This window comes from Chrysemys picta, chromosome 1 (assembly GCF_011386835.1).
Source record: "Chrysemys picta bellii isolate R12L10 chromosome 1, ASM1138683v2, whole genome shotgun sequence".
Classification (NCBI taxonomy): Eukaryota; Metazoa; Chordata; order Testudines; family Emydidae; genus Chrysemys; species Chrysemys picta.
This window is the reverse complement of record NC_088791.1, coordinates 212951270-212975957: the sequence shown is the minus strand read 5'-3', so window position 1 is coordinate 212975957 and position 24688 is coordinate 212951270. Positions and strand designations below refer to the sequence as shown.

General features: G+C 44.6%; 1 protein-coding gene and 1 pseudogene across 3 annotated transcripts in view; both read left to right on the top strand.

Annotated features, from left to right (window-relative positions):
• Positions 1-21064, top strand: part of LOC101947155 (organic solute transporter subunit alpha-like) — a 57443-nt gene extending 36379 nt beyond the window's left edge. For all 3 annotated transcript variants that reach the window (XM_065579409.1, XM_065579399.1, XM_065579405.1), the window contains 5 exons: positions 5860-6018; positions 7951-8062; positions 8835-8981; positions 13152-13257; positions 17501-21064. In XM_065579409.1, the coding sequence (XP_065435481.1) occupies positions 5860-6018; positions 7951-8062; positions 8835-8981; positions 13152-13257; positions 17501-17688 (712 nt within the window). In that variant the 3' untranslated portion in view covers positions 17689-21064. The remainder of the gene's footprint in view (positions 1-5859; positions 6019-7950; positions 8063-8834; positions 8982-13151; positions 13258-17500) is intronic.
• Positions 21065-23012: 1948 nt separating this feature from the next.
• LOC112059835 (U1 spliceosomal RNA) lies at positions 23013-23167 on the top strand (annotated as a pseudogene).
• The last annotated feature ends 1521 nt before the right edge of the window (positions 23168-24688 follow it).

Genomic DNA, 24688 nt, shown 5'->3' with positions numbered 1-24688 from the left:
AATGTGGGGGCCTGCATGAAGACTTCTAAGCTTAACTACCAGCTTAGATCTGGTCCACTGCCACCATTCCCAAAGCTAATTCCCTTCCCTGGGAAGCCTTGAGAAACCTTTCACCAATTCCCTGGTGAATACAGATCCAAACCCCTTGGATCTTAAAACAAGGAGAAATTAACCATCCCCCCTCCTTCCTTCCACCAACTCCTGGTGAATACAGATCCAACCCCCTTGGATCTAAAAACAAGGAAAAATCAATCAGGTTCTTAAAAAAGAAGGCTTTTAATTAAAGAAAAAGGTAAAAATCATCTCTGTAAAATCAGTATGGAAAATAACTTTACAGGGTAATCAAACTTAAAGAGCTCAGAGGACTCCCCTCTAGCCTTAGGTTCAAAGTACAGCAAACAGAGATAAACACTCTAGTAAAAGGTACATTTACAAGTTGAGAAAACAAAGGAAAACTAACACGCCTTGCCTGGCTATTTACTTACAAGTTTGAAATAGGAGAGACTTGTTTAGAAAGATGTGGAGAACCTGGATTGATGTCTGGTTCCTCTCCGTCCCAAGAGCGAACGAACTCCCAAACAAAGAGCACAAACAAAAGCCTTTCCCCCCCCAAGATTTGAAAGTATCTTGTCCCCTTATTGGTCCTTTGGGTCAGAGGCCAGCCAGGTTACCTGAGCTTCTTAACCCTTTACAGGGAAAAGGATTTTGGAGTCTCTGGCCAGGAGGGATTTTATAGTACTGTACACAGGACAGCTGTTACACCCTTCCCTTTATAGTTATGACAGGTTGTCTGCCGTTGCTTCCTGGAGAGGGGGGAGGATATACCCAGAACCACCCGCAACAATGTTTTTGGCCCCATCAGGCATTGGGATCTCAACCCAGAATTCCAATGGGCGGAGGAGACTGCGGGAACTATGGGATAGCTATGGGATAGCTACCCACAGTGCAACGCTCCGGAAATCGACGCTAGCCCCGGTACATGGACGCACACCGCCGAATTAATGTGCTTAGTGTGGTTGCATACATTCGACTTTATACAATCTGTTTTCCAAATTTGAATTATATAAATTCGGATTAATCCCGTAGTGTAGACATACCCGTAGAGAAATAGTACAAAAAGCAGAGGCAGCATCGTCTAATGGATAGAGCACTAGGGTGGGAGCCAGGAGCTCCTGCATTCTAATGCTGACTCTCCCGCCTACATGCTATGTGGCCTTAGGTAAATCAATTAGTTGCTCTATGTCTCGATTTCCTTCTCTGAAAAATGAAATTAATACTTAACTCAGCCTAGAATCATAGAATAATAGAATATCACAGTTGGAAGGGACCTCAAGAGGTCATCTAGTCCAACCCCCTGCTCAAAGCAGGACCAATTCCCAGCTAAATCATCCCAGCCAGGGCTTTGTCAAGCCGGGCCTTAAAAACCTCCAAGGAAGGAGACTCCACCACCTCCCTAGGTAACGCATTCCAGTGTTTCACCACCCTCCTAGTGAAATAGTTTTTCCTGATATCCAACCTGGACTTCCCCCACCGCAACTTGAGACCATTGCTCCTTGTTCTGTCATCTGCCACCACTGAGAACAGCCGAGCTCCATCCTCTTTGGAACCCCCCTTCAGGTAGTTGAAGGCTGCTATCAAATCCCCCCTCATTCTTCTCTTCTGGAGACTAAACAATCCCAGTTCTCTCAGCCTCTCCTCATAAGTCATATGATCCAGACCCCTAATCATTTTTGTTGCCCTCCGCTGGACTCTTTCCAATTTTTCCACATCCTTCTTGTAGTGTGGGGCCCAAAACTGGACACAGTATTCCAGATGAGGCCTCACCAGTGTCGAATAAAGGGGAACGATCACGTTCCTCGATCTGCTGGCAATGCCCCTACTTATACAGCCCAAAATGCCGTTAGCCTTCTTGGCAACAAGAGCACACTGTTGACTCATATCCAGCTTCTCGTCCACTGTGACCCCTAGGTCCTTTTCAGCAGAACTGCTACCTAGCCATTCGGTCCCTAGTCTGTAGCAGTGCATGGGATTCTTCCGTCCTAAGTGCAGGACTCTGCACTTGTCCTTGTTGAACCTCATCAGGTTTTTTTCTGCCCAATCCTCTAATTTGTCTAGGTCCCTCTGTATCCGATCCCTACCCTCTAGTGTATCTACCACGCCTCCTAGTTTAGTGTCATCTGCAAACTTGCTGAGAGTGCAGTCCACACCATCCTCCAGATCATTAATAAAGATATTAAACAAAACCGGCCCCAGGACCGACCCTTGGGGCACTCCACTTGAAACCGGCTGCCAACTAGACATGGAGCCATTGATCACTACCCGTTGAGCCCGACGATCTAGCCAGCTTTCTATCCACCTTACAGTCCATTCATCCAGCCCATACTTCTTTAACTTGGTGGCAAGAATACTGTGGGAGACAGTATCAAAAGCTTTGCTAAAGTCAAGAAATAACACATCCACTGCTTTCCCCTCATCCACAGAGCCAGTTATCTCATCATAGAAGGCAATTAGGTTAGTCAGGCACGACTTCCCCTTCGTGAATCCATGCTGGCTGTTCCTGATCACTTTCCTTTCCTCTAAATGTTTCATAATTGATTCCTTGAGGACCTGCTCCATAATTTTTCCAGGGACTGAGGTGAGGCTGACTGGCCTGTAGTTCCCCGGATCCTCCTTCTTCCCTTTTTTAAAGATGGGCACTACATTAGCCTTTTTCCAGTCATCTGGGACCTCCCCCGATCGCCATGAGTTTTCAAAAATAATGGCTAATGGCTCTGCAATCTCACCCGCCAACTCCTTTAGCACCCTCGGATGCAGCGCATCCGGCCCCATGGACTTGTGCACGTCCAGTTTTTCTAAATAGTCCCGAACCACTTCTTTCTCCACAGAGGGCTGGTCACCTTCTCCCCATGCTGTACTGCCCAGTGCAGCAATCTGGGAGCTGACCTTGTGCGTGAAGACAGAGGCAAAAAAATCATTGAGTACATTAGCTTTTTCCACATCCTCGGTCACTAGGTTGCCTCCCTCATTCAGTAAGGGGCCCACACTTTCCTTGATTTTCTTCTTGTTGCTAACATACCTGAAGAAACCCTTCTTGTTACTCTTAACATCTCTTGCTAACTGCAACTCCAAGTGTGATTTGGCCTTCCTGATTTCACTCCTGCACGCCTGAGCAATATTTTTATACTCCTCCCTGGTCATTTGTCCAATCTTCCACTTCTTATAAGCCTCTTTTTTGCGTTTAAGATCAGCAAGGATTTCACTGTTTAGCCAAGCTGGTCGCCTGCCATATTTACTATTCTTTCTACACATCGGGATGGTTTGTTCCTGCAACCTCAATAAGGATTCTTTAAAATACAGCCAGCTCTCCTGGACCCCTTTGCCCTTCATGTTATTCTCCCAGGGGATCCTGCCCATCTGTTCCCTGAGGGAGTCAAAGTCTGCTTTTCTGAAGTCCAGGGTCCATATTCTGCTGCTCTCCTTTCTTCCTTGTGTCAGGATCCTGAACTCGACCATCTCATGGTCACTGCCTCCCAGGTTCCCATCCACTTTTGCTTCCGCTACTAGTTCTTCCCTGTTTGTGAGCAGCAGGTCAAGAAAAGCTTTGCCCCTAGTTGGTTCCTCCAGCACTTGCACCAGGAAATTGTCCCCTACGCTTTCCAAAAATTTCCTGGATTGCCTGTGCACCGCTGTATTGCTCTCCCAGCAGATATCAGGGTGATTAAAGTCTCCCATGAGAACCAGGGCCTGCAATCTAGCAACTTCTGCTAGTTGCCAGAAGAAAGCCTCGTCCACCTCATCCCCCTGGTCTGGTGGTCTATAGCAGACTCCAACCACGACATCACCCTTGTTGCTCCCACTTCTCAACTTTATCCAGAGACACTCAGGTTTTTCTGCAGTATCATACCGGAGCTCTGAGCAGTCATACTCCTCTCTTACATACAACGCAACTCCCCCACCTTTTCTGCCCTGCCTGTCCTTCCTGAACAGTTTATATCCATCCATGACAGTACTCCAGTCATGTGAGTTATCCCACCAAGACTCTGTTATTCCAATCACATCATAGTTCCCTGACTGTGCCAGGACTTCCAGTTCTCCCTGCTTGTTTCCCAGGCTTCTTGCATTTGTGTATAGGCACTTAAGATAACTCAGTGATCGTCCCTCTTTCTCAGCATGAGACAGGAGTCCTCCCCTGTTGCGCTCTCCTGCTTGTGCTTCCTCCCAGGATCCCATTTCCCCACTTACCTCAGGGCTTTGGTCTCCTTCCCCCGGTGAACCTAGTTTAAAGCCCTCCTCACTAGGTTAGCCAGCCTGCTGGCGAAGATGCTCTTCCCTCTCTTCGTTAGGTGGAGCCCGTCTCTGCCTAGCACTCCTTCTTCTTGGAACACCATCCCATGGTCGAAGAATCCAAAGCCTTCTCTCCGACACCACCTGCGTAGCCATTCGTTGACTTCCACGATTCGACGGTCTCTACCCCGGCCTTTTCCTTGCACAGGGAGGATGGACGAGAACACCACTTGCGCCTCAAACTCCTTTATCCTTCTTCCCAGAGCCACGTAGTCTGCAGTGATCCGCTCAAGGTCATTCTTGGCAGTATCATTGGTGCCCACGTGGAGAAGCAGGAAGGGGTAGCGATCCGAGGGCTTGATGAGTCTCGGCAGTCTCTCCGTCACATCGTGTATCCTAGCTCCTGGCAAGCAGCAGACCTCTCGGTTTTCCCGGTCAGGGCGGCAGATAGATGACTCAGTCCCCCTGAGGAGGGAGTCCCCGACCACCACCACCCTCCTCCTCCTCTTGGGAGTGGTGGTCGTGGAACCCGCATCCCTAGGACAGTGCATCTTTTGCCTTCCAATCGGTGGAGTCTCCTTCTGCTCCCTTCCCTCAGATGGGCCATCTAGTCCGCTCTCCGCATTAGCACCTGTAGAGAGAACATGGAAACGATTGCTCACCTGTATCTCCATTGCTGGTGCATGGACGCTCCTCTTTCTTCTTCTGGAGGTCACATGCTGCCAAAGCTCCTCACAATCCTTCTGTCCCTGCTGCGCCTGCTCTGAATCTTCAGAACATTGCGGCCGTAGAAGCATCTCCTGACGTCTGTCCAGGAAATCTTCATTTTCCCTTATGCAACGCAGAGTCGATACTTGTTTCTCCAGCCCTCGAACCTTCTCCTCCAATATGGAGACCAGCTTGCACTTTGTACAGACAAAGTCACTTCTGTCCTGCGGAAGAAAGACAAACATGGCACAACCTGTGCAGGTTACAACAGCTGATCGCTCACCTTCCATATCACAGTCCTCTTAGGAGCTTCCTCAACTGTTGCAGGAACTACTCTGAGAAACCTGCAGATGAAAGCCTCAGTGCACTCTCCCCACGCGAACTCCCAGGCAAACTCCTGCTGTTAGCCTCTGCTGTTAGCCGCTCAGCTGGTTCGCTGCTGACTGCCCTTATATACCAGTCAGGCCCACTCAAGGCCCACCTGGAACAAAGCACTCCCAATTCACACTTTTCAAACAAACAAGCAAGCAATCAAGCACACGGTCAAACTGACCAACTGTCCCAGCAGCAGGCACTCAGATACTCACCAACACAGCCCCCCTAATGCAGCACTTAGCGTACCTCCTCTTGGACAGCTCCCAGGCAAACTCCTGCTGTTAGCCTCTGCTGTTCGCCGCTGTTCGCCTACCCTTATAAAGTAATGTTTCTATGCAGTTAGCGCTAAATATTACTATTACTAACAGACTTTAGGAAATGTCAAGCATTGCAAATTCCTGTAGTAGGATGGTTAAGGATACATGTCTATGCTGGTATACAAAGAGCACATGCACTATGTGTATATTTAACCTGATATTTTTTCTCTTGTAGTTTTTTTGCCATTGTGATCCACAAGTTCTTGCTGATGATGATTAAAGAGTGTGGAGGTCAAAAGTTATTTCTCAGGAGATTTGAAAATGATCGTTTCAAGATCAGCACAGGTCCCTGCTGTTGCTGTTGCCTTTGCCTCCCTTATGTACACATCACTAGGTGAGTTTCACTTGAGAGCTCTCCAGCTAGAGTACTGGTGTCAGAAACCAGCAACTTATCAGAGCCACACATACAATACTGGGTCTTCCCGCTCCAGAGAAAACTTGCACCCGGCACATTTTGTATGCATTACCTCTGTATCTCATGCTGTCTATTTTAAGGTGTATTATCATTATGGGGCCACATCAAAATTGACTCTTTTAGCTTGCACCATGTGGCTATCCTCCACTGTTTTGGGGTGGAAGGGCTTGGAGTTGGGGACCAGACAGTCTCTGTAGCATCATTCTTGGTCAACCCGGCGGACATTCAGCCTTTCAGTGAAAATGAGGCTGTTGCTGGAGTCATGCTGCCAGTGGATGGAAGGATGGCTGTCTTCGTAGGATGGCTCCTACCTCTGTAGACCTGTGTTGGGCTCCTTCTCATCGGTACCTAGGGTTGGGAGGCCTTGCCTTCTACCTACTCTTGAGCTCTCTAAGCTTCTTCCAGGACAGAGGATGACTTCTTGAAAATTTCATCCTCCTCTGGCCCCTCCTGCAGGTGTCTCTTGTTTGGTTGAACTTAGCTTTTTTAAATTTTTTTATAAGAAATAAGGATGGTAGATAGGACAGGCTAGTGCAGATAAGAGTGATAAGGGTCAGGAACAGGGGAAGGTACAGTAACAGGTTTCTATCAGCAACAATTGCTCTGTTGTCACACAATTCTCCAAATGCTTGAAAGGGCAAATGCACTAATCGGGTGACCTGTCTCAGCCTATTTCACACTTGTTTGTACCGTTTATAGTTCTATAATTATTTGCGGGAGTAAAATTACCACTGTAATGATGTAATTATGGCTGTATTAATTGAGCAATTATAATAAATCAAGGTTCATTAATATATCACATTACACATTAAATGGCAGCTGGCTGGCTGCTGAGCCTTCATTAGGTAGAGTGTCTGAGGGGCCAAGGGCACAACAGCGAAGACCGAAATAACCAGAGAACGAGAGCTGGGAAATAGATGAGGAATAATAAAGTTGACAAAGAAAAGGGGAGCAGGAGCTGGACCTTGCCCAGTGTGCACTTAGATAGTTCAGCTATATCAGCTTTCATGTATCTGAGTGACAAGTGTCTTCCCCTTCCCTCCCCCCCCCCCTTTCCTTATGGTATTTTTAAAACAGCATTAAAATCTGAAGGATGTTTTTTGGGTCTGTGATTATGACTCACTGAAGAGAGGGAAGCGTGCACCAGCTGTCCTGCTGGGGCTAGGAAGTGTAGTGGTCGAAGGTGGATGATTTCCTCCCACCTAGGAGGAAAAGTGGATGGCTGTTGAACAGTGTTCATGGAGGAATACTCCGGAAAATGCTGATCCTCTCTCCTGATCCTGCAAACCCCCTGCTTTCCTGGACTACCACAAGATTGGGGGTTCGCTAATCAGGAAGGGTGGAATCAGGAAGAAGCCACCATATCTGACATGGTTTTTCTAGACAAGGATTAAAGATCTATGGTAACTTGCCATTAAGTTTAATGCTGGTAGTGAAGCACCAACTTGCCCACTGTAGCAGAAGGTTGGGATAGTATGGCTGCAGTGGAGGAGCTAATGGCATATTTCAGGTGCTAGCTATTTTGCCATTGGCTCCCCAGTAGACTCTAATATATCGCCTTTTGCACAGCTCCATTAGTTATTTAACTGCTGCTGCAGAACCAGCAATGGAGCAAAAAACATTATGTTGTGCCTGTTCTGCTAAGTTCGTGTCTACATCTTTCAATATGCTGTGAAAAAGTAGAGAATTCTAGACAAGCTATTTAGGTTCTAGAAGATGTTCCTTGCCAGATTTCAGCCATGTACAGTACATATGGAAAATGTGGGGCCTCTACTATTAAACAATAACTAGTGAAGTGTTGTTAAGCTTATTAACAAGGTATTGAGCAGTGGTGGTTTTTTGACTTGTCAGACGAACCCTGTTTCTGCTGAAGTTGGGGACCTTTCAGCTTGCTTTCCTTCGACCTGTGCTAATGTTTCTGTCAATAGTGCTTTGGACCAATGGAAACTACAGCGTTTATGATGTAAGTAAATATTCTAATCAGCCATTGCTCACCAAGCTTTTACACTTTGGCTTGACAATTAGTATCTAAAAGGCCAGGTTCATGTACCAACCAACATCCTATAAACAGTAGACCCAATTCACCATTCCGCTGCATATTGTGCTGTCATTTATACTTGTGCGAACTCAGTGTAAAGTAGCATTGTACATTCACCTTGCACGGCTGCCGGTTGTCATGCAACAAGATAACGCTCACAACATCATGTGTCAGTATAATAATGCCTGCATCTGTAATTTTCACTCCATGCATCTGGAGAAGTGGGTTTTTTACCCACGAAAGCTTATGCCCAAATAAATCTGTTAGACTTTAAGGTGCCACCGGACTCCTTGTTGTTTTTGTAAAATATCATTGAGGCTGCTGGGGGAGACAATTTGTCTTTCAGAAGAAGCCTTTGGTGGGTCATTCTGGGTTTGATCCTGCAAGATGCTGAGCACCGCAATTCCCATTGGTGTTGATGGGAGGGGGACGGTGCTCAGGTCCTGGAAGAATCTAGCTCTTTATCACCTTCCCAGGTCTTACCAGTTTTGCAAGCCACTGGCTGCTTGGTGAGCAAGAACTGCATTCCATATTATCCCTTCTGTTGGCAGTGTCCTCAGAGCAGTTTCCAGTGCAAATCCCAGGAGCCTCTGCTATTGATTTCAACTTTCATAAAAATAGAAACAAGCGTTTTATTTTTTGCATGTTTTCACAGCTGCCGAGTCTTATCCATATGCCTGTTTAACTTGCTTTTTAGTTAACCCCTAATGGAGCTGCAATATGGATTAACTGCTTTGTTGGTGTCCTTACAATCATTGCTCTGTGGCCAATTGGAATCATGTTTCAACAAGTTCGAGTTCTTCTTAACTGTAAGAAGATCATCCCTAAGTTTGCACTTTATGAGGTAAGAATCTTCACATTTCAGTTCAGAATTTGCATTGCTATTGATATAGAATAACCCAAGTCCTGGGCAGAATTTGGTACGGCTTATTGCTTCTCAGTTCAAAGACTGTAATTTAAAACTTACTGTACAAAGACACACCCTTTGATTGGTTAAAGATGTAGTTTCTCTTTGAAGCGTTGTTCTTGTTCATGCTCAACTTGTATTAACTTGCATCTGGTGTTTGTATAATGCTGGAGAATTGAGAAATATTTATAATCCATTCTTCCTTGGGCTGTGGGGAAAAAATAGCACATAGCTGAGCTCTCTTTTCTCAGCATAAAGGACGCCTCATGTAGATGGTGTATCCTGTAATACAATGTTAAAATTCTAGTGTGTACTTTAAAAGATGGGAAGGGTTCTGGAACTGGGGTGGGGGGTTCTTCTTGTTTCAATTGTTGCAACATGCTGCTGTTTCTGTGATGTTAGTTATTTTTCTTGGCCAGTCTACAAATGAGAATAAGACAATAATAAAAACATTGGTAGGAAACCACTGAATAATAGAGTGGGGACAGATATGGGCCAGATTTAGTTCTATCCATTTTCAATATTAAAGAAACCCGTGAAAGATACCTCCATCCTCAAGGACTGAGGCAGTATCCTCTTATTTGTATCCTGCCATCGGTGGGCATCCCTAGGAGGTGGTGCTGTAAGGCCTTGTTTGTGTTACGTTTTAGTCATCAGTGAAAAACCTTAGTGTAAATGCAGTGGCCAGAACTGTAAACCATGACTCACACCTGGGCAGTTTACCTCACTAAGTTGCCCTAGTGCAAGTCAAACTAAGTTGTAACTTTAGTGCCCTCATGGCCAAAATGGAGTCTGGTCTGTAGGCAGCTCTGGCTAAGAAAAGGCGCACACAGGAACGCAGCAGGGAAAGTCCCTTCCGCCCCAGGGGTACGTTGTTCCACACCCCCCGATGTGAACACATGCACACCGGAATAGTACAATGAATACAGGAGAGGAAATATTTATTTACAGAGGGATGAATGGAGAACAACAACAGAAGGGAAGATGGGGCAGTGGTAAAACAGAGTTACATCTACCACGAGGCCCCACAGGCCCAGCAGTACCACAGTCTGAAAGGGCAGACACTGAGCACTACGTCTGCACTCAGAGATCAGGAGTCCCGGGCAGAGTTCCAGTCTGGCAGTGAGTCTTGGGTGCTCCTGGTCATCTTGGGCACCAGTAAACTTTCCCCAACAAACCCTTCCAGTGCCCTCTTCTGCCACTCTCTGCAAACCCAGACAGAGCGGCAACCTCCCCACTTAGCTAGCTACCGCCTCTCCCCTTATTCCCAATGCAAAGTCACAAGACCCAGTACTCACAGCCCCATACAGCTCTGGGCAACAGTGATCCTCAGTCCAGCTCCTGTTTCTCAGATTCCACCCTGGCATGGTGCTCCTCCTGGCTCCTGTCCTGGGGTGTCCCTGATCAGCTGCTCTGTCCCTCCCAGGCTTCAGGCAGGTTCTTGGCTGCTTCACTGTGTGAGGGCCCACTTGCTGCAGCCCTTCTATCTGGAGCTACAGACACACATGCACCCTGTCGTTTCCCCTCTCTCCATGCCCACCCCCTCAAAACAGAACTTCCTCTTCCTGGAAAAATCAACACTTCCTCCCCTCAGAACAAAGATTTAAAAGGGCCATTCTCTCTAAACCGCAAAGGGGTTACGCACTGGTACAGTGTCTACACTAGGGGTATACACTCAGTATAGAGAAGGCTTAGGCCAGTGTACAGCAGGCTGCGTAGTCTCTCTGGCCACATGCTGTCAATGAGGAGGTGCAGCCTGTGTCCATGAGGCACTCACAAGTAGTCAGTACATGTCAGTACATGCCCTGAAGGAACAGGTAGGAGGCAGGCAGCAGCTGGATGCCATCCAGCAACACATGTCAGATATTGCTGTTTGTCTGGCAGGATGGAGATGGCAAAGTTTTTTTGGATCTGGGACCAGTACAGCTTTAAATTCACTCTGGTTTTGGGGATTTGCACCATCTAACACAGTACAAAAGCAGCATGTAGTTTTTACTGGCTCTTGCTCTCAGGTATAGATCTATATATGATAGTTTTTAGGCTAGTTCTCCCAACCCTATTTAATTGAAGTCAGCCTGTACATTTACTTCAACATGGAATTAAGCACGATTTCAAGCTAGTGAGTCACTGATACTCCATATGTGTCCCGTAAATATTTTGGATGCCCACCAAGATATATGGCTAAGAACAGCACAGACTAAGAGGTGTCACACTCTAGAGCACTCTCTCTATTCTGAGATCACATGCATTTGTTTGTTTTTAAAAATTACTTCATTGGGTGATTCATCCTGATGATCTGGATCTGAAATCTGTTCTGCATGATCACAGCTGACCTTCGCATCTGATCCTACAACACTTACTTTCAGTAGTTAGACTTACTACCACAAGTAGTCCCATTAAACTCAAGGCACTATTCACAGAAGTGAATATTACACCTCGTATGAAGTTCTTTAGGCCCTTAGATTATAAAATTCTTAGGACAGGAACTATGTCTTTCTCTGTGTCCTGTACACTATCAGCACTAAACTAGTAAAGACAATAATAATTGAGGTGAATGAGAACATTTTTGTCTTTGAATTTTTATGGGAAATGTATTCATGAGGGAGTTCAGATCATTTTAACCTGTGCAATGGATTTTATAATCTTATATTGAACCACAGATTTTCTTTCCCTCCTCCACACTTATCAGTTTCCGAGAAAGTAGTTGAATGCTATTCTGTCCTCACTGGCCTTAAAGAATTTCTTAATTTTTACATCTGTTTACTGATTACTTTGTGGGCAGGGCTGGGAACATGCTAAGACAGCGAACACTCTGCACTAAATGTATGCAGAGCTCAGTTTTCCTGACCGATTTCAAAAATGCTCTGGTCACACACCAACTAGAGACATGGGCTCCGAACAAACTCCCGAGTGAGACGCTGACTAGCACAGGGGGAAAGTTCTCAGGTCAGGAACAGGGCAAGAAAAGTTCAAGAGAGCAGGCCGTGTTTCTACCCTGCTTTAAGAAGAATTTATACACAAAAGGCCAGATTTACAAGGGTATTTAGGTGCATAAAGATGCAGATAGGCACCTAATGGGGTTTTCAAAAGCACCTAAGCAGGCCAGGTGCCTACAATAGCTTCAATGGGAGTTAGGCACCTAGGCCCAGATTTTAAATGTGTTGTCCATTGACTGTCAATGGGATTTAGACTTGTGTGTGTCTAAATCCCTTTTGAAAATGAGAGCTAGGCTCCTAAATCAATTAGATTTTGCAACATTGAGCACAGCAGTGCCTAAATACCTTTAAAAATCTGGGCCCTAATCTGTTTAGGCATGTCTGTGAATCCCACCGGGCACCTATCTGCATCTTTATGCACGTATACAACTTTATAAAGCTGGTCCACAGAATTTAGTCCAAACTTACTCCCTTCCCGACGTATTGGCTTTACTGGTTACTCAAACTACAACAATGCACACACATCACCCTGCCCTTTCTTCCCCAGCTTGGCTTTCCTAGGGTTCCACTGCAAAGACATCTCTGTCCTAGAATCTAGTTTCTTCTGCACCAAAAGCCACTTCCCTTATAACTAGGGGACAGTTTAAGAGTCACCCCTGCCACAGTGAGTTAGCAGGAATCAGTCAGCGTCTCTCTGCTCTCTCTCTCTCTGTGTGTGTGTGTGTCTGCGTCTGCGTCTGTGTTTTCCAACACCTCATACCAGAGTAGGGCAACAGAAGAATCTTGCCCCCTTGTTACAGGTGGGTACAAATTAATAATTACAGGGCTGGTAAGACTCCATTTTTCTTATGTTTTATTCTGATATGAAGCAGTAAATATTGATTGTTACCCCAAATGGAAGCCTCACAGCCATTGCATCTTTGGACCGAAGAGCTGGGGTCAAGCCTTTTTTACAGCTAGGAAGTTTGATTTAATTTTCAAGCTGTGAGCCATATTGCCTTCACCAAAAGATTTATTCTGCAGGGGAGGCAGGCTTAGGGTAGGAGATGAGGAGAGAGACAAGGTGGAAGAGGATTTTTATATTCTTCATGAAAGCAAGATCACTGTGCTGAGATACAGCCCTTCTGTAGTACTGAAGTATCAATCTCCTTTTCTTTGTTTCTTTTCACAGTTTGTCCTCATTCTGAGCCAACTCCAGGGAGCCATCATCAATATCCTGGCTCTGCAAGGAATTATTCCCTGTGCACCACCTCTGGCTTCTTTCGCAAGAGGAGCGTGTAGGTTCTTTTGGAGGGCTGTAGAGTGGGGGAGGGTTATTTTTTTTAAATGTATAAAGGCCTGGAAATCAGTGTTGCCAACGCTTTCGATTTTAATGTGTGTCTTGTGACATTTTGGCATTTCCCTTAAATATCTGTTTCCTGGCATCTTGCAGTTACATGAGCATTTCAACTTTCCCAGAAAAAATTTTCTATCTCTCCTGGTTACAGAGATAAGTGATAATGACTCAGAAACCAGATGTCAAAGAAAAAAAAAATCCAACACATATCAGGATTAAAAATCATGAGATTAAAAAAAAAAACTTTCTCATGTTTTTTTGGGGCCCATCTTCTGATTTTTGAATGCTTGAGGTTGGCAATACTGTACGTTTTGAAAAATGACTAGTGATTTTGAGTGCCTAACTTGAGATGTGTTAAAGCGTCTGATCTCATAAAGTACTAAACATCAAGACTTTGAAAATTAGGCCCCTTCAAAGGTTTCTGAAGTTGGACACCCACAAATCTATTGGGAGGTAAAGTATGTATTTACTAAAGTGCTTTCATGAGCAACAAAGCGCTTTACAGAGATATGAACTCCAAAACAGTGAGAATTAAGGAGCTGAGCCTACAAGGTATTGTTTCAGAGTAACAGCCGTGTTAGTCTGTATCCGCAAAAAGAAGAACAGGAGTACTTGTGGCACCTTAGAGACTAACAAATTTATTAGAGCATAAGCTTTCGTGGACTACAGCCCACTTCTTCGGATGCATATAGAATGGAACATATATTGAGGAGATATATATACACACATACAGAGAGCATAAACAGGTGGGAGTTGTCTTACCAACTCTGAGAGGCCAATTAATTAAGAGAAAAAAAACTTTTGAAGTGATAATCAAGCTAGCCCAGTACAGACAGTTTGATAATAAGTGTGAGAGTACTTACAAGGGGAGATAGAGTCAATGTTTGTAATGGCTCAGCCATTCCCAGTCCTTATTCAAACCGGAGTTGATTGTGTCTAGTTTGTGTCTTAATTAATTGGCCTCTCAGAGTTGGTAAGACAACTCCCACCTGTTTATGCTCTCTGTATGTGTGTATATATATCTCCTCAATATATGTTCCATTCTATATGCATCCGAAGAAGTGGGCTGTAGTCCACGAAAGCTTATGCTCTAATAAATTTGTTAGTCTCTAAGGTGCCACAAGTACTCCTGTTCTTCTTTTTACAAGGTATTGTGTGTGCCATCGTGCCCCCCCCACTCCCATCTTCCCCCCACAATTCTCATTTCTTTTCTTTCTGTGGGGAGATAAATCATTTAGGCTGTCAGCATGTTAAACTCGGCTGGGAGGCTGGAAAGAGATGAGATGGGCATCGTTAGTCTGGAAAGTGTTAATGGTTGCCATCAGCGGGTTCTTTGATCTATAGACAATTACCGAGGCACTTGAAGCTGTGACTCTGCTAACCAGATGCCAGGGGCGTGGTGTGTCCCCCATTTTCCCCCTTTTGTTTTTTTTACCATTTTCTGCTCTTTGATGCCTAGAATATTCCTGAAATTTTGGAATTGATCAGATGTGGTGTTCAAAAGTTACCATAGTACAGACAAATACCACTCAGTTGAGTGTTAGGCCATGTCTACACTATGGGCGCTACAGCAGCACCGCTATGGTGCTGCAGCCTCATAGTGTAGACCAGTGGTGCCCAAACTTTTCCTGTCATCCATCTCCCACCCCACCCCGGTAATGGAATCTGTCCACACCCCTCCCCACTCCATTACTGCACAATTGGTTCAGCAAAGGAGCTGGGGCTGAAGGTGGAGCTGGGGGCAGAACTGGGGATGGGGGGAAGAGCTGGGTTAGAGGTGGATGTGGCCTCAGGGCAGAGAACGAATGATGGCAGAGCTGGGCTGGGGCTAGAGCATGGGGTGGAGTGGAGCTGCGGCTGGCACTGGAGATGGCCTGGGGGTGGAGCAGGACTGGGTGGCTCTCCCTCCCTGCCCCCCCACAGGGGCTGGCTTGGGCCTGCCACTCACCCCTCTAAACGTTCCTCTGTGCCCCCCTAGGGGGGCCAGTGTGACGGACTTTCCCAGGGTGCAACCTGGAACTGGAGTATCACTGAGCCTTCTGTATCATCAGCCTGGGCTTCCTCACTCACTGTGATGCTGGGACAAGCTGCAGACCCCTCCAGATCCTGCACTGTCACAGACATTCACAGACAGAGACACCCCCATCTGCTGTTACATGAATGCTTCTCCTAGCCACTCATGGACTGACAATACAGTGGCTCCAGCCAGTCCCTCCACTAGCTCCCCAGCCTAGGACCCAAGAGCTGTACCATCTTGCTCTGGTCAAAAGCCTGACCAGTGTAAGTTTATTTCCCAGTCCACCCCTCTATCAATGTGGAGAGGACAATGTACCAACCCCTGTTCCTGAGCGGATTTCCCTTTTGCACTTCAAACAACGCACTGTTTTAGGTAAAAAATATAAAACAGATTTATTAACTACAGAAAGAGAGATTGGAAGTGCTTGTAAGTGATAACGTACAAATCAAAATTGGTTACCTAAGGGGAAAAAAAACAAAATTGCAGGCTAAGTTCTATACACTAGACTGGATTTGAATCAATCAGTGTCTCACCCTGATGGTACAAACTGTCCACTAATCTTCCATACACAGGCTAGAAATCCCTTCAGACTGGGACCACATCCCCAGTTCAGTCTTTGTTCCTAAGGTGTTTCCATGTGTTTGTTGTAGGAGGAGTGAGGCCCAGTGATGATGTCACTTCCCCCTTGTATAGCTTCTTCCATGTGGAGGGAAATTCTTTGTTCCAAGCAAAATCCCAGCACAGTTTGTACAGTAAAGTACAGGCACAAGATGGAGTCCAGTGTCACATGATATAGTCATATGCCCTTGCATGTGTGGATGAGTCATAGCAGGGGCCATTACCCATATTCTGGCTAGAATGTTCACAGGGAAGTCCATCGGGAAAGCTTTTCCCATGGCCCATTGTGTTTATTGATGGGCCCTTAGCTTGAATAGTCCATTCACAATGTATTGGCTAGATTGGATGTAAACTACTTTATGGGTGTTACCTAGGAGTAACCACATTTGAAATACTAGCCCATAGTCAATATTCATAACTTCAGATACGAAAATGATACATGCATACAAATAGGGTAATCATAATCAGCAAACCATACCTTTTCCATTGACACCTTACATGACATATTTTGTACAAGATTTGTTGCAATTATATAACACTGGTGAATATGGGGGCACCAAGGTGGTATTTTGGAGTACAAAATGTCACAGCGTGCCCCATAGCGTCCACTGGTGTAGATGCTTCCTACAATGATGGAAAAGGATTTTCTATTGCTGTCGGTCATCTACCTGCCTCAATGGTGATAGCTAGATCGATGGAAGAATTGTTCCAATAACAAGACTGCATCTACTTCAGGGGCTAAGTTGGCATAGCTAGGGCGCTCGGGGCTGTAGATTTTTCACATCCCTGAGCTCCATAGCTAAGTGTAAACCAGGCTTTAGACCTTCTTCACTCCCATCTCCCAGCAGTGTAAACCCTGAACCAAGGCTCCCAGCTGCAACTCCACCCAGAAATGGGAGGCAGTAGCACCAGTCTCATCCTTGGAAGGAGCCAGAAACAAGGAACCTTCCCCCCACCCTCTCCAAGCCAACACTTGCTAGGGAGCGGGGAGGCCTGGGCATCCAGGAGGTGTGCTGATTCAACACATCCCAAGGCAATTTTTGCCTACAGAGCTTCTGTGGATCTTTGGCAGCTTAGACTGCAAGTCCTGGCTACCCTCTGCAGGAGTGTACCCACCTGGGCTACAACAGCCACTTGCTGGCTTAGGAGGAAGCTGCTTCCCTTGCATAGGTGCTGACTCCATGAGTGCTCCAGGGCTAAAGCATCCTTGGGGAAAAAAATAGTGGGTGCTCTGCACCCACCAGCCACAGCTGTTTGGTGGCGTTGCTGATCAGCTGTTTGGCAGCTGTGGGGAGGCTCTCAGGGGAGGGCAGACAGCAGCAGGCGGGCAGGGACCCCCAGTGGAGGGGTTGAAGCGGGGGCAGGAAGAGGCAGAGCAAGGGTGGGGTCTCAGGGGAAGGGGTGAAGGGGGGGCAGGGCCTCGGGGCAGAATAGGGGTGGAGCACCCCCAGGGAAAAATAAAAGTCAGTGCCTATGCCCTTTGGGCAAATGGGGATGAGTTAAACCTACTGTTCTTCCCCAATTCTGACATGATTTCTTTTTTTGCCAGATATGAACCAACAGCTTCTCATAATGGAAATGTTTCTGATAACACTGATCTCAAGGGTGGTGTATAGGAAAAGATATGATGATCTGGAACTTCCAGGGTGCACTGACCAGGAAACTAGCGACAACAAACAGAACACCAAGATCAATCTAAATGGCAAAGTTATTGAAGATGGAACCCACAATGTTTAGAAGATGGATGGATGTGCTGTCTTGTGAGAGCTGGGACAATACTTGTAGCCCAACTCAGCTTGCCCATGGCAAGATCCTGACTAATGTATATGCTTTACTTGAGGAGACGTCCATTGCAACTTTTATATCCTTATACTGCAAACAGCAGATATTCAAACAGGAACAGCTTCTGGTATAAATTCATGTGACCTGGACAGAAAGGTCCAAAAAGTGGGAGGATAAACCTCCTTATTTTCAGAGAGATATACACAGAGTGAGAGATTTCAGTGTCCATATAATTTCATGCAGTTGTCAGACAGTTTGGGTCCCATCAGCTTGTTTGAACCCTGCAGTGTAAATGTGAAGTGATATAATACTGTATTGCACACATTACAGTGTTTATACAATGCAGCAACACTGGAGACTCACTCTCTTTTTTGTTTTTTCCTCAGTTCATGTAGCCACCTCTGTGTTTGGAGCTCGCTCCCTGGTCCAACACCTCAGGTGCCCACCCTCTCTTTATTCAAATCCCTCTTCAAAACTCTCACTCTTCTCACCAAGCCCGAAACAGCTAACATACCTCAGTAAATATATCCTCTCAAACCCCACCACATCCTGCATGCAATATCCACCTCAACAGATGATAAGCTCTTTGGGTGAGGGCTGTCACTTTTTCCTGTCTTTTTTTTATACCAGTGATCCTCAATCTTTCCAAAAAAGCAACAGAGGGTCTGTTAGTCTTAAAGGTGCCACAGGACCCTCTGTTGCTTTTTACAGATTCAGACTAACACGGCTACCCCTCTGATACTTCAATCTTTCCAGACTACTGTACCCCTTTCAGGAGTCTGATTTGTCTTGCATATCCCAAGTTTCATCTCACTTAAAATTATTTGCTTGCGATACTAGACATACAAATACAGAAGTGTCACAGCACACTATTACTGAAAAATTGCTTACTTTCTCATTTGTCTGTATAAAATTTAAGTTTGGACTGACCTTGCTATTGCTTTTTATGTAGCCAGTTGTAAAACTAGGCAAATACCTGGATGATTTGATGTACCCCTTGCAAAACCTCTGTGTACCCTCAGGGGTCAGCGTGTCCCTGGTTGAGAACCACTGTTTTATACCAGTAAGCACACAGTAACCATTCATGACTATTTAATAATAGCTACCAATAGTCCTCCCCATGGGAGGCAGTGTGATCCAATGGATCAGGCATGGGACTGGGAGGCAGGAGAGGTGGGTTATGTTCTGTGCTCTGCCACTGACCTGCTGTGCCTTAGTGTCCCCATCTGTAAAATGGGGATAATGATACTTAACTATCTTTGTGAAGCGCTTTGAGATAATGTATACAATTTTTTTCTATAAGGCTAAGTATTTTTATTAAAAGGAATCATTTTCAAAGAATTGCTCCCCTCTCGCCCCCCAATCCTGAGCCATCCTGAAGCCCACTAGGGACAGGGGTTCTCAAACTTGTTTTGCTGGGCCCCCCTTTGAAAATATTTCAAGCTCTGATGTCCCTCCCCCCCATACCATGCCACCCTTATTTCTGCACTGCTGCTTACTTCAGAGCAAGGCACCTTGCCTTCAGATGCCACCCTCATGACCGACCACAATAGTCTTGTGACCCCCTTTTGGGTCGGGACCCCCAGTTTAAGAAACACAGCACTAAGACTTAGACTGTTTTTAGACTTGTTGGTACAAATACTGCCATCATTGACACCCATTGGTTAGCCTCATTTCAATGAATTTCCATCTATTTTAAGGGGTCCCTGGAAATCCAGTGTTCTTGGAGGAGGCTAATTGCTCCATTTTGGTTCGATATAACTTCGATGTAATGTTTAGTAAGCTGTCAGGAGTTGAGTGTGTTGAGTGTGTTCTGGCTTCTCTAGTTCACACTGGGCATTGATGCTTTGGCCATATGTACATTAGGAAAATGTGTCTGTTTTAAATACATGATATCAGATATGACTTAGCTTCTAGATTCTCCCTCTAAGGTTAATCATGACCAGCTTACACCTTTTAAACACGGTTGTACTTGTCCATGCTATGTACCAAAGCATGTTTAATATCTTGTTATTTAACATGTTTTCTAACATGATGTATTTTCCAAGTGTAGACAAGGCCATAGATACTTAACCACAGCAATTAGCATAGTTACTCCCATAGTTGTAATCTAATACCTATCCACATAAAATGGCATTTGCTAGTGTTTTGTAATGGCTGGCTGTGACTTCATGGGACCCCACATGGGGAAAATAGATTATTTAGAGCCAACAAGTCTTCTCATGAATTGGGGTTGGAAACAGTTTAATTGCTAGTGCAAATGGGACAAAATCATTTTCAAAAGTCATGCTTTTTCTCTAATGAGGTTGAAAATTGTTTTGTTCCATACATTAAATTAAATGGCTTTCAACATTGCTTCACTGGGACCTGTTGCTAATAACTGATCAATTTCCTAGTATATATGGGGATTTAGAACGCAAATCAAGTGTTGGGAACAGGCATGGAGACTGAATTACTTGGATCTTCCCACACACAGTTAAAGGTGTGTCATCTGGGCAAAGCAAGAAGCCTCTTCTGATACTGCCTCTGATTAACCTATTCTGTGGAGAGAAGGCTTCATTTTCCATCACTGTCAACCAAGCATTTGTCACAATCACATATCTGAAATGCTCATTAAAATAGATTTATATTTTAAAATCAATGTGAGCTTAGTTTAACCATGAGAGTCTCTTTAGCTATTATGCTTTTAGAATAGATTTTTAATACTTCTACTATTATTCATGTGTCATATTTGAGCAATAGAAAGACGAAGTGGATAAGCTAATATCTTTTATTGGACCAACTTCTGTTGGTGAGAGAGACAAGCTTTCGATCCACACGGAGCTCTTCTTTAGGTTTGGGAAAGGTACTCCAGCGTCACAGCTAAATGCAAGGTGGAACAGACTCTTGAGCATCAGTAGTTAGCATATACTCTAAGGGACCATTCAAGGTAGGACTGACACAACTACAACTACATTGCATATTTGAGCAATGAAATTTACAGTTTAGGTATTGATTAGCAAGTGGATTAAGTGGACTTTTGCGCTGTCAGCTAAGAAGACAGATTTCCACTGAAATCAGTTGAAGTTAGGAACCTAAATACCGTTGAGGATCTGGGCCCAAGGCCCCAATTCAGAAAAGCATTTATGCATATGCTTATGTATAACCCTAATTAGGTCAGAACAGGACTTGCGTAATTTTAAGCATGTGTTTAATTATTTTCCTGAATAGGAATGCTTTCCTGAATCAGAGCCAAAATGATCATGAAAGTGGTAGAATGTATCAATTTTGTTGTTCTTAATGTTTTATTTTAATTATCCAAAAATAAAACATGACAATGTTTTTTACTTTATTTTTGTAATGTGTCTTTCCTCCTAGCTCGACCTCTGGCATTCTGAGGTGCTTTCTCCTCATTCTGGTAACAATCACTTCTCAAAGAGTAAGAACATTTTGTTTCCAATGGTGTGTATTTGTGACATTAAAGGTTTACAAATACTATAAAGTCAAGGCTCTCTCGGCCAGAGAGTGACTGATCTTCAGGTTCCATGAGTCAAATTTCAAACAGCTGCCATAAAATGAGATACCTCGGGGTTAACTTCATAGCCTTGATGCCAAGCCTACTTCAGATTGTCATATAAGATAGGAAAAAGATATTTTTATCGTGCCTTTTGTGATGATAAAAAGCACCATCCATATTAAACAAAGAACTGGAGAGAGAAGTGCGGGGGAATTGCAATCAAAGGTTAAAATGTTGTAAGCATTTGGAAAACTAGTGAGACTGAGGAGAATAATAAACTGAAAAGGACAAGAGTGACAGTACAATTTTTGTGTGGTTATATAGCAAGGTGTGTCCATGTGTGGACAATTCTCTTCAAGGGTTGAGCTTTTTATGTTTACTTTTCTTCCCCCTCACTGCTAGTAGGTGAGATGGCAGAAGTGCCTTTTTAGAATGGTTTGGATGTGGTGAGGGGGCAGCTCAGGCGCTGACCCTACAATTGCACCTTCACAGATGCTGCTGCAAGATCAAGGCTCTAGGGCCCAGCACCATTGCCAACCCCATATTTTCAAACACCACAAGTCGGGCCCCCAAAATCATAGAATCATAGAATATCAGGGTTGGAAGGGACCTCAGGAGGTCATCTAGTCCAACCCCCTGCTCAAAGCAGGACCAATCCCCAACTAAATCATCCCAGCCAAGGCTTTGTCAAGCCTGACCTTAAAAACCTCTAAGGAAGGAGATTCCACCACCTCCTTAGGTAACCCATTCCAGTGCTTCACCACCCTCCTAGTGAAAAAGTTTTTCCTAATATCCAACCTAAACCTCCCCCGCTGTAACTTGAGACTATTACTTCTTGTTCTGTCATGACTTTAAAATCATGAGATTTTTGAAAATGCCTTCTGAGCCTTTAGGGTTCATGCTTTCAGGCTTTTCTCCACAGTTATAAGGCGTGGAAACTTACTTTTTAAAAAATGAAAGCTGAGATTCCCTGGTAATCCCATGAATCCAAGGGCTGGGGCTTTAGAAAAACCACCAAATATTGCAATGAACTCACAAGCATTGGCAGTGCTGGAACAGGGAATGGAAGGGCATGCTGAGCATAAGGGTAGCATGGAAGAGGCCTCAGAGATGCGGCTGTCTGTGAGAGAAGGACACAACAGGAGTACTGAGGCTGGTGTCATTGGTAGTGTGGAGAGGGCAGGTGGCGTGATGTAAAGGGAGACTAAGTCAAAGAATATCATTTGGAAACATCATTACTGTGATGTTTATCATCTCCAGCAGATCATGACTGGTAAATAAAGACCACAGATCCCTATGCTCTCTTTCCCCCAAACTGATACATTGCCATTTATCATCTTTACTCTTTTTTACAGTCTCTTAACTATTTTGGACCCCGATTCTCTTCCTGACCCTACCACTGATTTGCTTTCTGGCCCCAGGCAAGTTGTTTAATCTGCTTGTGTCTCTGCATCCCCAATGTAAAATACACACATTTTTATAAAGCAATTTAAGACTGATGGGTGAAAAGCGGAATATATGCACCGTTATATTGCATATTTTGAAAGTCCTTTAAAAATGTTAACTAGCTAATCCTACCACCACCACCACCTCTGTGAACTTGGTGAGTATTATTATCATTATTGTACAGAGGGGGAAACTGAGGCAGAAAAGTTAAGTGAGTTGCTCAAAGCTACAGGGGGGAATCAGCACCAAAGCCAGAAGTTATTGGCTCCTGCTTCTGTGCACTGTCTACTAGGAAACACACTCTCCTAAATGCAGTAGGATAGTGAATTAACCTATCATACTTACCTGGCAGGGGAGATACCATGATCACAAAGATGGTTTTCCCAGGGTGAGGTTCATCCATTGCACTGCGGGTGTGCTGATTTCCCCAAATGCGGGAAACTCGACTGCATAATTTGTGGTAGTGGGGGACTGTGTTCGCGCTTTCCCCTGGGGGAAAAAAAATCATCTTACTGGCAGTTAAGCCTTTACTAGGCAGAACAATAAAATGATTTGCTGTTTGCTATGTTCAAATCTCCAGCCTGCATAATCTTTGGGTGAGAGGTCACCTAGATCAATTTTTCCAGCCTGTAGAATAGGTGTGAGGAGTGGACCTTTGTACAGTTGATTCATAAGAGAAAATATGCAGGATACTCCTGTGCTCTTTTCTCTTTAAGGCACACCTTAATGCAGTTTCTGAGAGGTCAAAGTGCAACCTCATAGGTAGACAAGCTCTACTGTCTCCTTGCATAAACATAGCATTCTTCACTCCTGAGAATCTCAGCTTCTATTAAAATACCTACTGCTTTAGCACAAAGGCAGTCAAAGAGGCACCATGTACAGGTGTATCTCTCAAGTGTCCTTTTTTGTTGCAAAAGATTCTCTTTACCCTTTCTCCGCTGCATGTTGTCCTTTTTTTAACTTGGCGACGTGTTCTCTGGGAATATTCTGATGCCAGTTACAGTGATAAATGATAAAGCTCTTGGTATGCCAGGGCTGCACCACTCTAGGACAGGAATTTTCCTAGAGTGGCCAGAGCTAATTGAAAACTTTTTCATTGGCGTTCCCAATTGCTGTAAAATATTAACCGCTGTAAAACGCTGGTTTGAAAACAGCAAAAAGCTTTCCCAAAATGTTGACAAAGTTTTGGGGGAAAAAAAAACAAAGAACTGGTGAGATTTCAAAGGTTTTCAACCAGTTCTAGTGTAGATCACAACTTAACGGTGAGATTATCTTGTGGACATTTTCCCTTGCATTGACTGTTGTGTTCTGTCATTCACAACTGCATATGGACTTCCTCTTCTCTGATACCTGATTGCAGGGCACCCATCTGGCAACTACAGCAGCTACTCATATAGAAAAGTAACATTAGGGAAGTAATGTGGGGTTTTTTTTTAGTATATTTTAATGCAGTTTAGCAACTGGAAACGAGGAGAGCCAGGATCATGTGATCAGCCAGCTCTTCAAGGACCACAATCCTTGAACTACCAGTCTAAGGGCTATGTAGAGAAGTAGGATAATATTTCACTGAAAATCTTTGAATAGGTGAGTTTCTGAGCCATTTGGTAGCCCTGTCACATACAGCCAGGAAAGGGTATGAGCTAATTGTTAAATTCAGTTCAACAAGTTCCTCATTAGGGGCAAATTACCTGAGTTTGAAATCTGCTAATTTTCCAATCAGGGTGAGTGTTTGCACTTGCGATTTGGAAATAATTACCACATGGTATAACATCTAAACCTATGTGAAGGCGGATAGGTAAAGGATTAGTTTCTTTAGACTGAGAGAGGGTGTGATCGATGTTCCCCAAGAGCTTTGTTTGTTGCCATACTTTTAGAGGTCTAGAATGCATAATGGCTGATGTTTATTATGTAGTGAACTTGATAGTGTATTTACTTGTATCTCTTAGCATTAGTGTGGATAAGCAACATGGGCCTCAGACTTGGACTTTGTTTGCTACAGGCTGCTAATTTTGA